The 22757-nt window shown below is 37.3% G+C and overlaps 1 protein-coding gene across 2 annotated transcripts in view; it reads right to left on the bottom strand.

Moving 5' to 3' along the window:
* BBS4 (Bardet-Biedl syndrome 4) overlaps positions 1–22757 on the bottom strand; it is a 60743-nt gene that overhangs the window by 17818 nt on the left and 20168 nt on the right. The window contains exons 1-4 of one of the 2 annotated variants that reach the window (XM_069457818.1): positions 7884–7923; positions 4934–5013; positions 3429–3492; positions 624–735 (exon numbers count right to left, since the gene is read on the bottom strand). In XM_069457818.1, coding sequence (XP_069313919.1) covers positions 624–735; positions 3429–3492; positions 4934–5013; positions 7884–7923 — 296 coding nt within the window. Of the gene's footprint in view, positions 1–623; positions 736–3428; positions 3493–4933; positions 5014–7883; positions 7924–22757 lie in introns of those variants that run through there. The other variant, XM_069457811.1, reaches the window with a different exon arrangement.

The raw sequence follows: 22757 nt of genomic DNA on the forward strand, positions 1-22757 counted from the left end.
TAAACATACTCAGAACACTTACATTAGCCTAGCATTGGACAAAATCATCTAATACAAAGCCTATTTTACAATAAAGTGTTGAATATTTCATGTAACTGATTGAATATTGTACTGAAAATGAAAAACAGAAGGTTGTATGGGTACTCGGAGTACAGTTTCTACTGAAGGCATATCAATTTTGCACCACTGTAAAGTTGAAAAATCATGTTAAGTTGAAACATAAGTCAGGAACTGTCTGTACTTACTAAAAACCTACTATGTCTCAAGTATTATGTTAAGTATTAGAAGAGTAGAGAGAAAAATTCCATGGGTTGCTAATATGATTAGAGGACTTAGGGCACCAGATGTCACTATTTCCATGGTAAACAGTATCAGTGTTCTCCCATCAAACTAGAATGTACAGTGTTTTAAATCCTTAGTTCCTTAATGTTAGTTATCTCATTTTCTCAAATTTCAAAATTAATCCATGCCATTCAAAACAAATCCCATTATACCTATTAAACCACTTTCCCCCTATCAGGCTGATCAGGCTGATCAGGCTGCCAGCAGCAGGCTGTGCCTGAGAATGCATTTTACATTGTTCTTTGCAAGTGCCCTACAGCCTCCAAGCAACCAATACTCACAAAGATCTGGCCACCTGCTTGAGGTTATCAGCACACTGAGGACTGAGAACTGCACATGTCTGAAAGAGTTCTAGGGATTCTTGGATATTTCCTTCCAGGCGAAATATCAATGCTGCCAAGAAACAGAAAATACAGAAAATAAAACCATGTTCTGGGAAGAATGGAGCCTGGCATCAGAAAAATTGGAGAAGAAAGTGGGAAACCACATCAAAGAAATCCTTCGGATAATTTTGTCTTTAATACAGACAAGACTTCAGATGAGTTGAAACAAGAAAAGCTGTTGATGAGCCAAAACCTTTTTTAATAAGGTAACTCAAACCTACCTACTTCCCTACTCCCAGCATCTGCCACACGCATAATCAGTTCCCATGCAAATCATCACACAACTCTTCACAATAAGAACATTTTGGGGCTTCCCCACCAGATGCTTTATTTATTATGATAATTCAGACTTCTACCTGATAGTTTTCAAAGAGAGCTCTCAAATGGAGTAAGCAGAATCAATACCCCAAGTCCAACAAGGAGATTCTGGCAAAAAATACGGTAATATTTCAGACTTTGGTTTTCAGTATAGCAAACAATCAGAATCAATAATTTTCCCTGGGCCTAAGTTTTCAGAAGAATTTATCAGGCACTGAAAGTCTGGAACTTGTGATATTGAGAATAAAAAAGCTTTTTTTTTTTTTTTTTGCTATGATGTCCTAAATGTGTCAATATCTTAACAATTATGTCAGAAAATTATATATTAATCTGAAGACTATAAATGTGATGAAGGTGAAAAAAAACATTCATTTACATTATAGAGTCTTGTAGCTCATGCCTGTAATCCTAGCACTTTGGAAGGCTAAAATGGGAAGATTGCTTGACGTCAGGAGTTCAAGACCATCCTGAGCAAGAGCAAGACCCTGTCTCTACAAAAAATAGAAAAATTAGCCGGGCATGGTGGCATGCACCTGTATGTAGTCCTAGGTACTCAAGAGGCTGAGACAGGAGGATCCCGTGAGCCCAGAAGTTGGAGGTTGCAGTGAGCTATGATGACACCACTGTACTCTAGATTAGCTGACAGAGCAAAACCTGTCTCAAAGGAAAAAAAAAAAAGGAAACAAAGTTCTTGGAAAAAGTAAGGATGCTACTTATGGCACTAAAAGAGATAAACTGAAGTCAGGTTTTTCTACATGTGGTTTCCGATGAGTTTAATTTATTCTCTGCTTTATCCTGTATACCTCTAGGCTTCCTCCCCTTATCCTGACTCATCTTAACAAAAATCCTCAAGCCTTTTCTCATCTTTTTTAGCTTGACAAGGAACCCTTCCAAAAACATCTTCTGACCTTGAAATCCACTGCATGAGGTAGGAATCCTAAGCATCCATTCTGAAAAACACTAGCCAGAAACTAAAAAAACGGTGAATAATGGTAGCAATTTTTTTTAACAGTACTAATCATTTTTGAAATCAAATCCAACACAAGAATTATGTTCAGATTTCAGAAAAAAAAAAAAAAAGATAATACTGAATTTGTGGAACGTTTATAGTCATGCACCACATAACAATGTTTTGGTCAACCATGGCCACATATACAACAGTGGTCCCATAAAATTATAGTGGAGATGAATAATTCCTATCACCTAGTGACATCATGGCCATCATAATAGTGCAATGCATTACTCACCTGTTTGTGGTGATGTTTGTGGTGATGCTGGTGTAAACAAACCTACTGCACTGCCAGTCATATAAAAGTGCAGCACATATAATTACGTAATTACATAATACTTGATAATGATAATAAATGATTGTGTTACTGGTTTATGTATTTACTATACCATATTTTTTATCCTTAGAGTGTACTTCTTCTACTTATTAAAAAAGAAAAAGTTAACTGTAAAATAGCCACAGGCAGGTCCTTCAGGAGGTATTCCAGAAGAAGGCTTTATTTTCATAGCAGATGACAGCTCCATGTGTGTTACTGCCAATGAAGACTTTCTAGTGCAACAAGATGAGGAGGTGGAAGATAGTGATATTGATGATCCTGACCCTCTGTAGGCCTAGGCTTGTACATATATTTTTATGTGTGTGTGTGTGTGCATCTTAGTTTTTAACAAAAAAGTTTAAAAGTAAAAAAATAAAGAAGTTTAAGAATAGAAAGCGCTTACAGAACAAGGATATGAAGAAAATATTTTTGTACAGTTCTACAGTGTGGTTTGTGGTTTAAGCTGTTATTACCAGTGTCAAAAAGTTTTTAAAAAGCTTCTAAAGTAAAATGTTACAATAAGCTAAGCTTAATTTATCATTGTAGAGAAAAATGTTTTAATAAACTTAGTGTAGTCTATGTATATAGAGTTTATAAAACCTATCATAGTATACAGGAATGTCCTACGCATTCACACACACCACTGACTCACCCAGAGCAATTTCCAATCCTGCAAACTCCTTTCATGGTATATATTTTTTCTCTTTTATATTGTATTCTTACTGTACTTTTTCTATGTTTAGATACACTTACAACTGTGTTACAACTCCCTACAATATTCAGTACAATAACATGCTGTTCAGGTTTGTAGCCTAGAAGCAACAGGCTGTACTATATAGCTTATGTGTGTAGTAAGCTATACTATCTAGGTTTGCATAAGTACATTCTACAATGTTCATACAATAACGAAAATGCCTAATGGTGCATATCTCAGAACATATCCCTATCATTAATGGATGCGTGACTGTATTTGAATTTAAATATTTCCTAAATTATTTGCTCTTTTTCAAGAATCTAGGCAAAGCATATTTCTCTAGCAGGAAGAGAATATGTATCTTACCTTGGACATAGATAGCATATTCACATAACCCTTGAGTCTCCTGAAGCTGTTCTTTGATAACAGCCTAAAAGAGGAAAAGAAAAATACTTCTAAATGGTGATTAAGTTTCTTCAAGTCTTTAAGAAAAGGTAGACATGGCTGGGTGTGGTAGCTCACACCTGTAATCCTAGCACTGTGGGAGGATCACTTGAGGCCAGGAGTTCAAGACCTGCCTGGGCAACACAGGGAGACCCCATTTCTAGAAAAAATAAAAATAATTAGCCAGGCTAATTAGCTGAGTAGCCTCAGCTACTCGGGAGGCTGAGGCAAGACGATCCCTTGAGCCCAGGAGTTCAAGGTTACGGTGTGCTGTGACTGCACCACTAAACTTCAGCCTGAGCTTCTAAAAAAAAATTTTAAAAAGAAAGATAAAGAAAGAAAAGGTAGACATGGAAAAGAGGTACATGTAAGAAGCCTAGAGTACTAGTAATGACTAATAAAGTAGTTCATTCAGTCTTTTAAATCACAGATCTCTTCTTATAATTACTTATTTTATCTAGAACAGGGATTAGCAAACTGTGGGGCCCACAGGCCCCATACATTTTTGTACAGCTCTCGAGCTAAGAATGGTTTTTATATTTTTAAACAATTATTTAAAAAAATAAGATGATGATGAATACGAGATAGAGACTGTATGTGGCCTGCAAAGCCTAAAATATTTACTCTCTGGCCCATTACCCCTTTCTAAAATCTAACTAGGAAAGCTAAGAAAAATATGAAAAAATTTCCAAGTAGTATCACAGAAGGAAAAGAAAGAGAACCTCTCCAGATCCATACTGGTACTAAATGTTCTGTGCATTGCCATAGGTATAAATGCCACAGGTATAAATTAAAAACCACAGCCTGAGAAGGATTACAAAGCTCCAAGTGCCAAAAAACACACCACCAGTGATATATTTTGCATGTTAGTATCACTACTGTCTGTTAGCAAGTTTGTAACATACATGGTATGTTACCAAAGAGATAAATAGACAGAGACAGGGAAATATCAATGGTTTTTAAATATATAAATGATGATCAACCTCACCATAATAAGAGAACCATAAAACTAAATGAAATATCATTTTCCACCTATTCAAAGATCAAAAAGTTAGATAGTATACTGAGTTGAATATCTGTCTCCACCAGAGGACCAGCAAGTCCCAAAGAGTGGCTGCCCTTTCAGTTTGGTCTTTACACGAGAAGATACGTGGAACATACCTGAACCTGACCCACAGCCTACAGTCATACCCGGCCAACCCACAGCCAATCTGAAAGCCCATGAGCAATTAATAAATGCCTGTCGGGGGGCCACTGCAATTTTGAGGTTGTTTGTTAAGTATAATTATCATAGTAAAAGCTAACCAATACAGAAAATGCGGGGAAACAGGAATTCACATATTATTACTGGGCTATAAATTGCCACATTCTGTGTGGCCTAGCTAACATCCTGCTTCACCATTTTCCCTGTCACTGCAATCTCTCACCTTGCATGCTTCGTAATCCTTCCGGATATAGTGGAGATGTATCAACCAGTTCTGCTTCTCCAAAATAGGAAAATCTGGAGCTGGGTAACATATTGTGAAAAAACAAACAACACAGTCATTAGATTTTCTCCTTTAGCATCGTCCTCATGTCAAAACTAACCATAAGCATACTGCGGTATCACATTAAATTCTTCGTGCTGCTGACTGTAAGCTTACAGTACATACAAATATATAAACTATTAAACTAAGAGAGATTTGTCCTACTATTAAACATTGAATATATATTTCTCTTGAGTTTTGTGGCTTATAATGTCAGTCTCTCAAATGATAACTTGGCCTGAAAAATATAAAATCTTCCTTTGTCTCTTCTCCTTTAATTCTCTTTCCCTGATTCCAAAGGTGAATAGAAAGGCTTTCTAAAGGACATTTCAGGAATGTTACTAACAAATTACATATAACACAGTTAATATCACATCTGATAGGTCGGAGTACCAAAAATATTTTAAGTAGTTAAATATAATCTTTAGAAATAGTTCAAGTGGGAACATTATGCTGTTACCTAGGAATGAGAAGTCAACAATGAAAAAGATCTATTTGAGTCACTGAAAATGGCTCCTGAGAGAGAAACCATAAAATGAGTTACTTGCCCACTGAAATCAAAAGTTTAAAATACAGGTAAAACTTCATTAAGAAATTACTTTTCAAAAAAAAAAAAGAAATTACTTTTCTATGGTAACACAGAGTAGAAGGATCCGCATGAACCTCAAAATAGTGAAGATCTTGAAGAAGGGAGAGGGAAGAAGGGGATTATGAAAAGATAAAAAGGAGACTAACTCTTGGCCGGGCACGGTGGCTCACGCCTGTAATCCTAGCACTCTGGGAGGCCGAGGCAGGTGGATCATCTGAGGTCAGGAGTTCGAGACCAGCCTGAGCAAGAGTGAGACCCCGTCTCTACTAAAAATAGAAAGAAATTATCTGGCCAACTAAAAATATATTTAGAAAAAATTAGCTGGGCATGGTGGCGCATGCCTGTAGTCCCAGCTATTCGGGAGGCTGAGGCAGGAGGATCACTTAAGCCCAGGAGTTTGAGGTTGCTGTGAGCTAGGCTGATGCCATGGCATTCACTCTAGCCCAGGCAACAGAGCAAGACTCTGTCTCAAAAAAAAAAAAAAGGAGACTAACTCTTTAATGCATATTTCTCAAAAAATAAAAATAAAAAGCTTTAAAGTAAACATGGCTATATGTTTTTATTTATTGAATCTGGCCAGTGTACTTGTATTATTTTTTGTGAACTTTAATATATGTTTGAGACAGTCCCTGATTTTTAAAAATGTAAAAGAAAAGGAAGAACAGAGGAAGAGAGGGAAATGATTTATAATCCATTTCTTCATGTTCTAGAACCTCAGGAAAAACAACCTTCAGAAAACCTAAGACTTATATGTCCATCACCTGACAGAAAGGGAAAAAAGTTTACTGTATCCAAGAGTTAATATTGTCTGAACACAAAAATAAAGAAGTAATGCTGTCTACTGCTTCCCAATAGGGAATATCCATGTGTAACAGAAAATTATGCCAGAAAGTATAGATATGATTTTTTATGCCAGGAGAAAGAAAAAAGATAAAATTTTAAGCAATAACTCTTCATCCTCCAATTACATACATTTTCTTAGTAGGCCCACACTTTCTAGTCAGTAAGGGCCTATGGGAGCTTCTCCTAAGACTTCTGTTTCCTTTACTCCCCTCGCCACATCTCATTAATTACCAAATCTTAGCCATTCATACTCTGCCTAACCACATCCAGAATTAAATTTTCTTCTAAAAGCCACACATCACCAAGATTAAAGATATGCGTGTGTGTGTGTGTGTGTGTGTGTGTGTGTTAAGTGGATAAAGAAGGGCACCACAATAAATAGTTCTGGGACAGGTGGCTTACTGAATAATCTTGGACCAAGTCTCAATTGTATGGCCTACCTCTCTGTCATCTACCCACTAACGGGAAAGAGTGAAAGAGAAGATGGCACTGAACTCTTTTGAGTTTATAATATCGCTAAGTATCATTGCTTCTATAGCCTAAAATAAAATTTACAAAATGAGACTTTTGAAGTTTTGCCTGTTACTAAACTCTCACAATAAAAGACAAATCATGTTTTGTGCTCACTGGGTGAAGGCTGGAGAAAAAATGTTCAATTTGTAAGATAGCTCAAGAGCCCAGAGGCTCATGAAATGGAGCTCTAGGGATGAGAAGAAGGGAAGGCACCACCAAATCCAAGCGCTAAAGGTCCTTTCAAACTCCTAGAAATAGAGTTAAAAGAACTTTAGCTTTATCAAAAATTTTAGAGAACATTTCAGTGCCCCTTAATTGTCCTGTTACCCAATATGTGACCCTGGGAAATTTACAATTTCCTCATCTGTAAAATAGAGACTGATTCATTCATTCATTCAGCCAATATTCTCTATGTGCCTACCATGTGCCAGGCACTGCGGATACAGAAGTGAACAAAATTGACTCCCTGATTTCAAGGAGCTTATAATGGGAGATTGGGTTGGGATACTATCAGAAGGGATAGATAATACAATGTTATACTTGTAAGTGATATTTTTCCATGGAGAAAAATAAAGCAGAAGGGAGAAAGAGACTGCAAGGCAGGGAGTTACACTTTTTTTTGTTTTTTGTTTTTTCAACAGGCTGGTTGCAGAAGAGCTACACTTTTAAATGGGAGAGTCAGGGAATAAAAGACTCATCCCCAGAGTGTGTGAGGACTGAATCCCTTAATATACATAAAGAGGTTCAAATAATGCCTGGTACAAAGTAAGCCCTAAAGAAGTATTAGCTACCGTTATTGCTGTTATTTTTATTATCCTTATTATTTATTCTCAAAGATGAGGGAATTCTGGATACCTTAGAAATCCCTAGAGTCTATGAATCCTAAATTTACAATTAGAATTTTACCTGTAAATGTAGAGGCTGAATTTCTTGTATTCCAAATCATTGTACACTCCAACTCCTCCTATGAATGGGGATACTGGTTCTTATATGTTTTTGCAGGTATTATGACAATTACTATAATATTTCAAAGATCCTTCAAAAAAGATAGGCATGTAAATGCAAAGCAGAGCCTCCTCTATTTTACAGCAAAGCACAGTAGTCATTTCTGATGCTACACTTTAGGAGCCTATGTTACCACAGAGGTCAGGAAGCCTGCTGATGAGAGGAAGACAAGGTAATGCCTTTCAGCTGGTTCTAAAAAAGACCTCATTCACAACCCAGCTCCCTCACTACCCCTCCACCATAACCAAGGCAGTGGGATGGAAGGCTGGCAACCTAGCAACAATACTCCCTTGCCCCATTCTACTCCTTTGTGACATCTCTTCCCCTTGTCTCTCCCTTTAAGGATGCACCCAAACTTATACATTTAATTATAAATAACTCCCTAACACTGAATAAACATGACACCTCAAGAATTCTCCCATTATTTGCCCAGGTGCTAAATTCTCTTAGGGAATGGCCCAAACGCAAACCTTTACATTAAACTTTGATTAATGCTAGGGATAGTATCCTGGGTATGAGTGCTAAACAAAAAACTACTATGGTCCAGATTTTTAGTTGAAAAATTTCCTAAAATGACCCAGGCTTTTGCAAGTATATTGCAAATGAAGCCTTCTTTTTTAAAAGATCTCTTCCAGGACTAGCAGATATGCACGTAGCACATAAAAGTCTTTATATGTAGAATTCCAATCTTGATTCAGTACCAGCCTTCTATGGGACCTAGGGCAAATTATTTAACCTCTCTGGGCCTCCATTTTTCCCCCTATAATTTTCACTGGAAAATATGAAAAATCTGAAAGTGGCCATTCAATAAATTTTAATTTCCTCATGCCAAATTGGAATTATAACACTTTTCTACCTCAATATGATATTTGGGACATCAAAAGATGTAATAAATCTTAAAAAGAATGTGAGTGTAGGACATTTCTATTACTATCATTTTGACCCTGTATCAGAGTCTAAAAGGAAACCACCTGAGGGACTTTAGTGCAGAGAACAGGTGATGGAAGAAATAGGAGACCCAGTAGGGAATAGTGAGACAAATCAGAGATTTGCATGAGCAAAAAGCCACTACCACTCCTAGACCTGAAGGATAAAGGGAGGAAATGTGTTGCTACCAGTAACCAGGGCTGGAGTTACCTCAAGGTTGCTGAAAACAAGACTGTCTAACTGGCAGGTGCACCAGAATTCGAGACGCTTCCAGAGAGCCCCACTCCTCCAACTCCCCAAGCAAAAAGAAAGGGGCAGGGCAGGAAGTCCTGGCTTCTCCTTCCTCTTGCCTTCTAATCTCCTGTCACGCCTCCCACTTGCTAATCCAGCTAGAAACTGCTAACACAGGTGCAGAGAACAGAACAGGTGATGGAAGAAATGGGAGACCTAATAGGGAATATTGAGACAAATCAGAGGTTTGCATGAAGAAAAGGAGGCTGCAAGGGTCAGCTCCTCACAGTATCAAGCAGAGAAGGCAGGAAATGGATCTGAGGGGCAAACAGGTCCAGGATTAGCAGAAACATCAACTCTTTTCAGGAACATAAATGATGATGAAGGATAAAAAGACGGGGCTGAATTGGTATTGACTCAAGGATACATACTAGAAGCTGGCTTTTAATTTTTGTATTCAATTGCTGCTAACCAGTTTGCGTCTCATGGGCTTAAAATGGGATTAGGAAGAAGAAAAGTCATATACAAGATCAGTTAACTATGGCTTTACTGTATATACTAGAGTCTTTAAAATTATTTTACTTCCTCAAATCAAAATTTAATTATTATATTGTATCCTTTTTAGAGGTGTGTGTGCGTGTGTGTGTGTGTGTGTGTGTGTATCTCAAAGTGTTTTCTCCCCTATTTATTTATTCCCCTGAATGTTCCCATAGAGCCAGTGAGTTATACAATTCAGAGACTATTCCCACATTACAAATGAGGAAAGTAAGGCTCTAGACGCTAAGTAATTTGCACATGGTTCAACAACTAGTTAAAAAAGAGGTAGGACTATAACCCAGGTCTCCAAGGTGCTCTTTACACCAAGTTTCTGGCCAATTGTAAAGGACTTTCTAATTTTAAAATGTAAATGTTTGGATTGTCAACTAGACATAACTTAGCAACACAAAATTAATTATGATTTTAAAGTTTTCTACTATTCTAAAAGGCAGAACACAACTTTTAATATATGCAAGTAGCAAGATTTTCAAATGGTTTTTAAAAATAACTAGTTGTTGGCCAGGCGCGGTGGCTCACGCCTGTAATCTTAGCACTCTGGGAGGCCGAGGCGGGTGGATCGTTTGAGCTCAGGAGTTCAAGACTAGCCTGAGCAAGAACAAGACCCCCGTCTCTACTAAAAATAGAAGGAAATTAGCTGGACAACTAAAAATATATAGAAAAAATTAGCTGGGCATGGTGGCGCATGCCTGTAGTCCCAGCTACTTGGGAGGCTGAGGCAATAGGATTGCTTGAGCCCAGGAGTTTGAGGTTGCTGTGAGCAAGGCTGATGCCATGGCACTCTAGCCCAGGCAACAGAATGAGACTCTATCTCAAAAATAAAATAAAATAAAATAACCAGTTGTTTTTTTAAAAAATACATACTTATGGTAAAACAAAATTCAAAGGACACAGCAGATATTAAATAAAAGATTCTTCCCATTTCTCCCCTTACCAAAGGTGAACAGTTTCTTGAGTATTTTCAAAGAATTTCTATGCATATATAAGCATATGAGCAAATGTGTGTTCATATACCTTTATTTTATGCAAGGAGATATTATATATTAGACATATTTGGAAAACTGCTAATATTTACTGAACCCAAATATAGCCTTCCCAGTGACCCTGCAATCCTACTCCTTGGTAGAAGTTTTTTGTACCAAAAACATGTACAAGACTCTTCATAGTGGCAGTATTTATAACATCTCAGAATAAAAATATCCCAAGTGTTCATCAAGAATAAAATGAATAAACTGAAGTGGAGCCCCACAATGGAATACTATATAACAACGAAAAGAACAACCAACCACTACTACACACAACATAGATAAACCTCACAAACATAATTTTGAGCAAAGAAGCCACACATTAAAAAGTACATAATGCATGATTCCATTTATATAAAATTCAAAAGCAAGCAAAGCTGATCTTCAAGACAGAAGTCAGATACAAGTAACCACCTTTGGGAAGGTGGTTAATGACTAGTAGGGAACGAGGAGGAGGCCTGTGGAATGCTTGTCATGTTCTATACCTTAATCTAGATGATTACATGGGTATGTTCACTTCATAAAAACTCACTGAGCTGTGTAATTATGATTTATGCACTTTTATAGTGAGTCAAACACCCCCTAAAACAAACAAAAAAAAAAATTCTGCAATACCAATGCAGGAGGAGGGGACACACAACTCAATCTGGGGTAAGGGTCAAGATTTCCTAGATAGGACACAGAAGGTATTAATCATAAAAAAAAAATAAAATCAATTAGCCTTCATCAAATTTAAAACTTCTGATCAAAAGAAGCATTAATAAAATGAAATGGTAAGACACAGACTGGGGAAAAGTATTCATAATACATATAACAGACAAAGGACTTATATCCAGAATATATTAGAGAATTCTCACAAATCAGTAGTAATAAGAAAACAACCCTATTTTAAAATGGGCAAAAAAACCTTGAGCAGGTACTTCATGAAAGATAGGACCTGGCCAGGTGCAGTGGCTCACGCCTGTAATCTCAGTACTTTGGGAGTCCAAGGCAGGAGGATCTCTTGAGGCCAGGAGTTCAAGACCAGCCTGGGCAACTAGAGAGACCCTATCTCTACAAAAATAGAAACATTAGCTGGGTGTGGTGGTGCACATCTATAGTCCCAGCTACTTGGGAGGCTGAGGCAGGAGGATGGCTTGAGCCCAGGGGTTTGAGGTTGCTGTGCACTATGATTATGCTACTGCATTCTAGCCCCAGTGACAGAATAGAGATGCTGTCTCAAAAAAATAAATAAGTAAAATAAAAGAACTGATACATGTAACAGGGAAAAATCTCAAAAACATTATGTTGTACAAAAGTTGCCAAAAGCTAAATAATAGATAGTGTATATGGTTCCCTTTGTATGAAGTTTAAGCACAATTTATAGGAAAGCTCAAAATCAATTTACAGGGACAGAAATCAAACTGCATCTAGGGAAGTAAAGCAGAAGACTCACTAGAAAGGGGCACTAACAAACTTTCTGGGTGACAAAAATGTTTAACTTGATCTGTGTGATAATTACACGAACATAAATATGTACATGAGTATATATTTTGGCCAAAATTCAAAAGTGTATACCTCAGATTTATAAATCTTACTAGAACTGAAACTGAAAAAATAGGGAAAATGTAAGATGTATATACTACTTTCCATTTAAATTAAAAGTTAACATTGTTCCTCAAAAAATTACACAAAATTACCATATGATCCAGCAATTCCACTTCCAGGTGTATACCCAAAAAAAATTAAAAGCTGGGACTGAAACAGTACCGGTACATCAATATACACAGCACGATTACTGACAATAGTCAAAAGGTGGCAACAACCCAAATGTCCACAGATGAATGGATAAACAAAACGTGATACATGCGTACAATGAAATATTATTTAGCCTTAAAATGGAACAAAGCTCTAATACAGGCTACAACATGAATGAACCTTGAAAACATTACATTAAGTGCAACGACCCAGACACAAAAGGGCAAATATTATATGATTCCACCTTTATGAGGTATCTAGACTAGTCGAATTCATAGAGACAAAGTAGAATGGTTGTTGCCGGGGGTAGGGGAAGTGGGGAATGCAGAGTTACTGTTCAATGAGTACAAAGTTTCAGTTTGGGAAGATGACAAAGTTCTACAGATGGATGGTGGTGACAGTTACGGAGCACTGTGAATGTACTTAATGTCACAAAACTGTACAGTTCAAAGTGGTAAATTTTGTTATGTATATTTTACCACAATTAAAAAACAAACAACAATGCTCAGCTCATCAATTTAAACAAAATCCAGGGTACAATAAACTTAAAAGAGAATCAGAGTTAAGGCTACAAAAACAAGTAAAATAAACTAATATTTCAAAAAGCAAATCAATGAAAGTTATTCACTACCACAGGAAACAGTGAGGTGAGGTAACTGTTTATCAAAGACCCTGTGCAGTTTTCACATGGATTGTAGGCTGAATTAGGTCACATCTAAATTACCTTCTAATTCTACAATTCTATATACACAAGAACTAGCAAAAGGAAAAAAGTAAGTTAAAAGCATGCATAGTATCTGTGAAATCACTACTGGGAACCAAATATATAGACAGTAATTAGTCTGTAGAAGAAATTGTTATATATAGTATAGGAAATGACATATTTCCAGAATATGTATAACATTTCCAATTTCTACAAGCTTTAAATTCTTTAAGAATTACACATATAAAAATACTCTAAGGAAAATAGCCCAAATGTCCATCAACAGAAAAATCGATTAAAATGTGTTCTATACATACACTAGAACATTATTCAGTCTTAAAAAGCAATGAAATTCTGTCACATGCAACAACAGAGATGAACCTTGAAAACAGTATGCTGAGTGAAACAGGCCAGAAACAAAAGGGCGAATACTATACGATTCCACTTATGTCAAATATCTGGAATAGCCAAATTCATAGATACAGACAGTAGAATGGAGGTTACCAGGGTCTGGGGAGCGAGTAGGGATTGGGGGTTTATTCTTTAATGGGTACAGAAATTCTATTTGGGCTGATGAAAAACTTCTAGAAATGTATAGTGGTGATGGTCACACAACTCTGTAAAAGGTACTTAATGCCAGAGACTGGCACACTTAAAAATGGTTAAAATGGTAAATTTTATTTTGTGCATATTTTACCACAATAATAAATTATTGTACCTCCCATAACCCATTTTACCAGAAAGGAGCATAAGTTTCTGAACCCCACTGGGGGGTTGAATCCTCATTTTCTGAGGCTCCTAGTGAATACACTTTAAATAAGCTTTTCTTTTACTAATCTGCTTTATTGTGAATTGATTTTTCAGCGATCCTTCTGAGAGCGAAGGAGAAGTTTTGCCTTACAGCTATTTCAGAAAATATTTACTCTCCAGTTTAAGCCAAATCATGAGATAAGCAGCCTAAATTTTTTTTGCAGACTGATGCCTGTAGCTCCCTGGGGGAAGCTGGGGAGGCAGGAAAGGGAAGGATAACTCCTATATGAAAAGGCAGCATTCAAAAACTACAAAAAACTTATAAGTCTAACATTATTAAAATTAATTTTTATACATCCAAAGATATCACATTTAAAAACAAACCCACAAGATGACAGAAGATATTTGCCACATAGATATTTGCTGACAAAGGGTTATTAAAAGTTTTATATAAAAATATATAAAAAATACAAATCATAAAAATCCTAGAAAATAAGAAAAAATTACTCTATTGAAAAATACTCTAAAAGCAGATATCAAACTGAGATCAAGTTTCTCACATATTAAATATATTGTCTCAGATTGTGAACAAAACTCATCCTCAGCTGTAGTGACCCCAAAATGGGGGTCCCAACGTTTTAGGAGGCCAAAATGGGTAAGGTCTTCAATGGAGACTCCTTTAAGGAAGGAAAAAAACCCATGAAGTAAATCAATTCACTCACTTCAAAGATGGGTAAGATCCTCACTTGAAAGCCAGAAAAAAACACCTGCGGTCACACCATAGGGAGAAAGGAAGAGGACTCAAGTAGTCCTGAGCAGGATATTATTTTCTCAGAACCATGGAGTAGTTCTGATAAACAATTCCAAATAAGAAGTTGCTTATTCTTGAAAACATCCGGACATATTTGGACAAAAATTCCAAACAGAAAGCTGTTTATCCCTTCCACAGTTGGCACTACTCACCACCCTCAAAACTAAAGAGTCAAGCTAGGATATGGGCCTCTCAAGCTGAGGAGGAAAGGCTGGGGGGCAGAGGACAACATCCACTCAGTCTAAGTGCCTCCCACTGCTACTTGTTCAAATAAAGTCTCTTTGCTTGCTAATTCAACTTCTGTGTGAATTCTTCATGTTACACTTACCAACTTCCTGTCTTCTACTTTCAAGAATTATACTATATAACCAGAGCAGTAGTTCTCAATTGGGAACAATTTTACCCCACAAGGAACATTGGGCAATATCTGGAGACATTTTTGGTTGTCACAACTGAGTGCTACTGGCATCTATGAGGCAGAGGCCAGGGAGGTATTAACCATCCTATAATATACAGGACAACAACTCTTACAACAAAGAATTACCTTGTCCAAAATGTTATTAGTGCCAAAGTTGAAAAAACCTGATCTAGAGGTTAAAAAGAAATCTAAAGATTTCACAGTAAAATGTGACAGCATTTTGTTCAAAATATGAATTTGATTTTTAATTTGTTAATTAAGGTTCATTAACCCTTAAGGATGGTTATTTTTCTTGTTTTCTTAATACTTCCCTGTATTTACAAATTTCAATAATAAGCTTATATTGATTTTCTCATCAGAAAATCATAAACTTGGGGCCGGGCGCGGTGGCTCACGCCTGTAATCCTAGCACTCTGGGAGGCCGAGGCGGGTGGATCACTCGAGGTCAGGAGTTCGAGACCAGCCTGAGCAAGAGTGAGACCCCGTCTCTACTAAAAATAGAAAGAAATTATATGGACAACTAAAATATATATATACAAAAAATTAGCCGGGCATGGTGGCGCATGCCTGTAGTCCCAGCTACTCGGGAGGCTGAGGCAGGAGGATCGCTTGAGCCCAGGAGTTTGAGGTTGCTGTGAGCTAGGCTGAAGCCACGGCACTCACTCTAGCCCGGGCAACAGAGTGAGACTCTGTCTCAAAAAATAAAAAAAAAAAAAAAAAGAAAAGAAAATCATAAACTTGGCCGAGCCTAGTGGCTCACACCTGTAATCCCAATGTTTTAGGAGGCCAAGGTGGAAGAACTGCTTGAGGCCAGGAGTTCAAGACTAGCCTTGGCAACGTAGCAAGACCCCATCTCTACAAAAAATTTTAAATATTAGCCGGATGTGGTTGCATGTGCCTATAGTCCTAGCTACTTAAGAGGCTGAGGCAGGAAGAACACCTGAGCCCAGGAGTTCGAGGCTGCAGTGAGCTATGACTGTGCCACAATCTGTCCCACAGATTGTACCCCAGTCTAGGTGACAGTATGAGAGCCTGTCTCTCTAAAAAGAGAAAAGAAAAAAAAAAAAAAAAACCTCATGAACCTAAGTTTTTAAATAAAAGCCATTAATCTTTTCCCTTTTTCTATAATAGTCTATTTGCCTTAAGACAATTTTCCTTCAAGCTGGCCGCGTCTGTATTTTTTCTATTCACATTTTATCCATTATTGCTCTGTATCTGGGATAGAAGTGTCCAAAACTTGAGTTTATTGCACCATCTTAACTGGAAGCCCAATTTGACATAAGAATTCAAGAGAAGTTACTGAGTAATATTTAAACAAAGTATTATATAAAACAAACTATTTTCTGATACCCTGTTCTTCAGAGTCAACAAATTCATGTACCTGTACAGTATAAAATTTGTGATTCAGATATTTATACCATTTTATTTATATAACAATAAAATTTTTATCATAAAAGGCAGAAAGAAGGAAAAGAGAAGTGATCAGTAGCAACACTACAGGCAAAGAATCAGAATAAACACAAATTTTAAAAAAGAGATGACACACATGATGATGAAAACAACTGTTTGCTACAACTGTTGCTGGTTCCTAAAACAACACTATGGGGGGGGGATTGTCTGAGCTTCCTGTACATCCTCGTTTTCTCCTGTATCTTTACAATACTTACATCACTTATCTGTTTTTCTGTACTGTGTAGCCAGTAATAATTATCTTGACTCCTCTGAATTCATTCCGTATCAGTTGATTAATTAAAATTAATCAGTGCTAATCCTAACTCCCTTACCCAGGACTGACTGGCAGGCCAATCGATTTGGTACAATAAAAACTATTCCTAGAGGAATCTGGGGAAAAAGTCTTTCTTATTTTTAAAAGAGCACTAAGGGAAGCCAGACCATATGCCTGCCATTGGAAAAATGGAAACTGAATGCTACTAGCATCTATAATTCAGGAAAAGGTAGGCACTGGACAGCAGAGTGTAAAGGCAGAAAGAACTAAGGCCTTAGGCTGGGCGTGGTGGCTCATGCCTGTAATCCTAGCACTCTGGGAAGCTGAGGCGGCAGGATTGCTCGAGGTCAGGAGTTCGAGACCAGCCTGAGCAAGAAGCAAGAGTGAGACCCCTGTCTCTGCTAAAAATAGAAAGAAATTAGCCGGACAACTAAAAATATAGAAAAAAGTAGCCGGGCATGGAGGATAACTTGAGCCCAGGAGTTTGAGGTTGCTGTGAGCCAAGCTGACGCCACGGCACTCTAGCCCAGGCAAGAGTGAGACTCTGTCTCAAAAAAAAGAACTAAGGCCTTGATGACATTATCAATTTGCTGGACCAACCCTAGAACCCACTCTAATACTGGACTTCCTCTTACATAAACCAATAAATTTCTTTACCACTTCTGCTGTTTACTGCTGAAAGCAACTCACTAAAACTTTGTCTGAAAAATATTAACACACACTTCATATAATCCTATATTATATATTTCTTACTTTTGTTATATTATACACATCATATAGAGAAATGCTGTAGGTACTTTATGTTCATAGTGAGAATATGAATAGCCATTTTGGAGAGTAACTTGGCAGAATTATTAAAATTTTAAATGTACATATCTTTTTCCCAGCAATTCACAAGGATTCATGCACAAGAATGTTCATTACAGCAAACTAGTGAAAAACTGGAAATAACTTAAATGCTATCAAAAGGAAAAGAAACTGTAATATATCCATACTATGGAATATTATGTTTTAAAATGAGGTGATGTTTACCTACTGACATGGAAAGCCCTCCAAGATGTACCAGCCTAGCAAAATATATGATAGTTACCATTTATCTAAAACACCCATATAACAGTAAACTATCTACTTTTATTGTTAATTACATATACACATACACACTGTATAAAAGTCTGAATGAAGCGCACTACTAGTGACCGATTACTTCTGTACTGGATAGTGATTTAAGGAGTAATTTAGCTTTGTTGAAGTTGTTCAAACTTTTTACAACTAGAATAAATTCATATATGCCTGATATGGAAGCTTATAATATATAAGCAGTTTAAAAATAAAATATAAATATGTAAAATTAGAAAACATAAATACTATAAAAATTTTGAAAATATGTAAAGGAACAAAAAAATTAAAATCTCTCATGTTCACATCACTTAACAGATAATCACTGTTATCATTTTTTACCATATTTCTAATATTCTTATATGTACTTTTAAAGTGAGATAATTATCTGAAGACCATCTTAAATCCCACTTTTAAATAATAAACATTATCTTAAATAGCTGCATAGTATTTATTTGCATGAATGAATCATCAGTTAGTCTTGTTTCGTTGCTGAATGTGTAGGTTGTTTCTAATAAGTCACTGCTATAAATAAGGAGTAATGAACATCTCTGATTTTAAAAAATCATATATATGTTTAGGAGACTTTATTAGAATATATTCTTAGAACAAGAAGTGCTAGGTTAAATAATATGAATGTTTAAAGTTCCTGATACTCACAAAATTTCTATCCAGAAGTAGTGTGTCAATTCATACTTCCACACTTCTATGAGTTTAAGGGTGTTTAACATGATAATTTTAAAATAATTTCTACATCATTATTATAACTCACTTCACATAAAACAGTGAAGAAAAAAAGAGATGATGCTTGGCTAAAACTTTAATTCCAAGACTACACTCTTTCAACAGTTCCTTTAAATCTGCCTTCCTTTTCAGACTAAAGAGAAAGAAAAGATGTTGAAAAAGTCTTGGCTTTTTTTAAAAACCAAATGGTACTGAACAGGGTTCTTTGAAAAAAAATTTTAAAGAAAATCCTAAAATAACTGAAGTACACATTTCTTAAAAAAAAAAAAAAAATACGAGCAGTGTGAGTGGAGATGGAAGAGGGTCTTGCTCTGTTGCCTAGGCTATAGTGCAGTGGCATCATCATAGCTCACTGAAGCCTCAGACTCCTGGGCTCAAGTTATCCTCCTGCCTCAGCCTCCCAAGTAGCTGGGAATACAGGTGTATTATAATTTTTAGTAAATAAACATTTTAGGTTACTGAGACATGATGGCGGAGTGGTGGTGACTGCCTGGATTCGCGCTCCCAGTGAGGAAGACATGGATCTGGACCTACCACAATGCTAGAGGACTGCTCCCACACAAGAACAGCAGTGTGAATCCACGGAAAATCAACGTGGGACAAACAGAGCGCGTGAGGTCTGAGCTGGGGAGACACGGTGAGCTTCGGAACTGTCCAGGCCCCTGGCTCTCGTACATACCGGAACCTGAGCAGTCACCCCCAGTGCCAGCAATCTGCGGGCGCGCAATCGCTGTCTTGGGGCCCACAGCCAAGTCACTGCGGAGCAATAGGGTGCCAAGAGGCTCCCTGGATGGCCCCCTCCCCTGGTCCACGGACCTTATATAGGGGCCCCACCCATGTGTAAACACTGAATACTTCTCCAGAAGCGAGAGTGTGGAGCCTGGTCCCTGGGGACATTGGGCCAAGGCAGACTTTTGCCCGTGGAAGCTGCAGCAACTGGGGCGCTGAGCGAGCGAGGGCACCGTCCACTCCCCATAGCTAGTATCTTTCCTGCGGACAGAGACAGAAACCACCCCTATAGAGGAAGAACCAAAGGGAAACAAACAAACAAACAAACAAAGAGAATTTCAGTCTACTACTAGTGTGGACCCTGCCTGCCTTCTGAAAGACCACAACACAGTGTCCTAACTCGCCAAAGCAGTCTTGGATCACTCCAATCGTCTAGGGTTGGACCCACCAGAAGCAGTCCCCCAACTGAAATAGAAAAAACCCTAAACAATACACAATAGTCTCCCCCTCTTGCCAAAGGAAGCAACATACCTAGACTGCTTCACAGCCTAAGAACAGAGTACAAAGAGTGCTGTTAACCAGACTAAATCTATAAGAAAAGATCCAACGATAAATCTAGATGGGAAGGGCCCAGCGAAAAAACACGGGGAGCACAAAGAATCAAACGGAAAGCTCACCCCCAAAGAGAAATACCAGCTCTCAACCATTTGATACAAACCAGACTCAAAACACCAACATGTTACAGGAAGAATTCCAATTATGGATTATAAACAAGCTGAATAATATACAAGAAACAATGGATAACCAACACAAACCACAAAAAAAATACAGGATTTGGAGGAAAAATTCACTAAAGAAACTGAAATATTGAAGAAAAACCAAACTGAACTCCTAGAAATGAAGAATTCACTCAGAGAGCTACAAAACACTGTGGAAAGTCTCAAGAGCAGAGTAGATCAAACAGAGGAAAGAATCTCAGAGATTGAAGATAACTCTTTCCAACTAAATAAGTCAGTCACAGAGATAGATCAAAGAAGTAAGAGAAATGATCAGAGTCTTCAAGAAATGTGGGATTATGTGAAGAAACCTAACTTGAGAGTTATTGGCATTCCTGAGGGTGAAGAAGATAATAAGCAAGAGTTGGACAAGCTATTTGAAGACATAATTGAGGAAAATTTTCCAGGCCTTGCTAATACTCTAGACATACAGATTCAAGAAGCTCAAAGGACCCCTGGGAGATTCATAGCAAATAGGAAAACACCACGCCACGTAGTCATCAGGCTGACCAAAATATCCACTAAAGAGTCCCTTCTTCGAGCCGTAAGGAGAAAGAAACAAGTAACATACAAAGGAAAACCCATCAGAATTAAGCCAGATTTCTCAGCTGAAACCTTACAAGCAAGAAGAGGTTGGGGCCCCATTTTCAGTCTTCTGAAACAGAATAATGCCCAGCCTAGAATCTTGTACCCAGCTAAGCTAAGTTTTCTATACGAAGGAGAAATTAAGACATTCTCAGATAAACAAAGGTTGAGGGAATTCACCAAGACAAGACCAGCCCTCCAAGAAGTACTCAAAAGAGAGTTACACACGGATCAGCACAAGAAAGACCCACGAATGTAAAACTACTCAAGAGCTAAAGATCAAATTCCAGATACCACAATGGCTCAGGAGAGAAAACATCGCAATGAAGTTCTACCCAACAAGCTGAACAAAAAACTGTCTCACTTATCAGTTGTCTCAATAAATGTGAATGGCTTGAATTCCCCACTCAAGAGACATAGACTGGCCCAATGGATAAAAAAAACACAATCCAAGTATCTGCTGTCTTCAAGAAACTCACCTAACCTACAAAGATGCATTTAGACTGAAAATAAAAGGATGGAAATCGATATTTCAAGCAAATGGTAACCAAAAGAAAGCTGGTGTGGCAATCTTAATTTCCAATAACTTAGCTTTCAAACCAACAAAAATAATAAAAGACAAAGATGGTTACTACATACTGGTTAAAGGCACAATTCAACAAGAAGCCATGACTATACTCAATATATATGCACCCAACCTAGGTGCACCTAGATTCATAAAGCAAACCCTACTAGATCTGAACCAAATGATAGATAACAATACTGTAATAGCTGGAGACTTTAACAGCCCACTGACAGTACAGGACAGATCCTCTAAACAGAAAATAAACAAAGACATAATGGACCTAAATAGAATGCTAGAACAAATGGGCATGGCTGACATCTATAGGACATTCTACCCAAAGTCCACAGAATATACATTCTTCTCATCAGCTCATGGGACATTCTCTAAGATTGACCATATCCTAGGACATAAAGCATGTCTTTAAAAATTCAAAAAAATAGAAATTATACCATGCATCTTCTCAGATCACAGCGGAATAAAAGTAACAATGAACCCAAACAGAAACCCTCACTCTTACTCAAAGTCATGGAAGCTAAATAACTTTCTCCTGAATAATTATTCTATAAAGGAAGAAATCAAGATGGAAATCAAAAGTTTCTTTGAATTAAATGACAATGGAGATACAACTTATCAAAATCTATGGGACACAGCTAAAGCAGTCCTGAGAGGAAAATTCATATCCATAAATGCCTATATCAAAAAGACAGAAAACCTGCAAATAGACAACCTAACGAATAGACTCAAAGAGCTGGAGAAAGAAGAACAGAACGACCCCAAACCCAGCAGAAGGCGAGAAATTACTAAGATCAAATCAGAATTAAATGAAAAGGACAACAAAGAAACTATAAGGGAAATTAATAAAACAAAAAGTTGGTTCTTTGAAAAGATAAACAAAATAGACACACCTCTGGCTAGACTAACCAAGAGCACAAAAGTAAAATCTCTAATAACCTCCATTAAGAACATGAAAGGAGAAATCACAACCGATGCTACAGAGATACCAGATACCATCTATGAATTCTACAAAAATCTTTATGCACACAAACTGGAGAATGCGGGGGAAATGGACAAATTTTTAGAAACACATAGTCTTCCCAGGCTCAACCAGGAAGAAATAGAGTACCTGAACAGACCAATATCAAGAACTGAAATCAAAACAGCAATAAAAAACCTTCCCAAAAAGAAAAGCCCTGGTCCAGATGGGTTCACACCTGAATTTTACCACACATACAAAGAACTGGTGCCCATCCTACATAAACTATTCTCCAATATTGAGAAGGATGGAATTCTCCCCAACACGTTCTACCAAGCCAATATAACATTGATACCAAAACCAGGAAAGGACGCAACAAAAATAGAGAACTGCAGACCAATTTC

This window comes from Eulemur rufifrons, chromosome 2, assembly GCF_041146395.1.
Source record: "Eulemur rufifrons isolate Redbay chromosome 2, OSU_ERuf_1, whole genome shotgun sequence".
NCBI classification, from domain to species: Eukaryota; Metazoa; Chordata; class Mammalia; order Primates; family Lemuridae; genus Eulemur; species Eulemur rufifrons.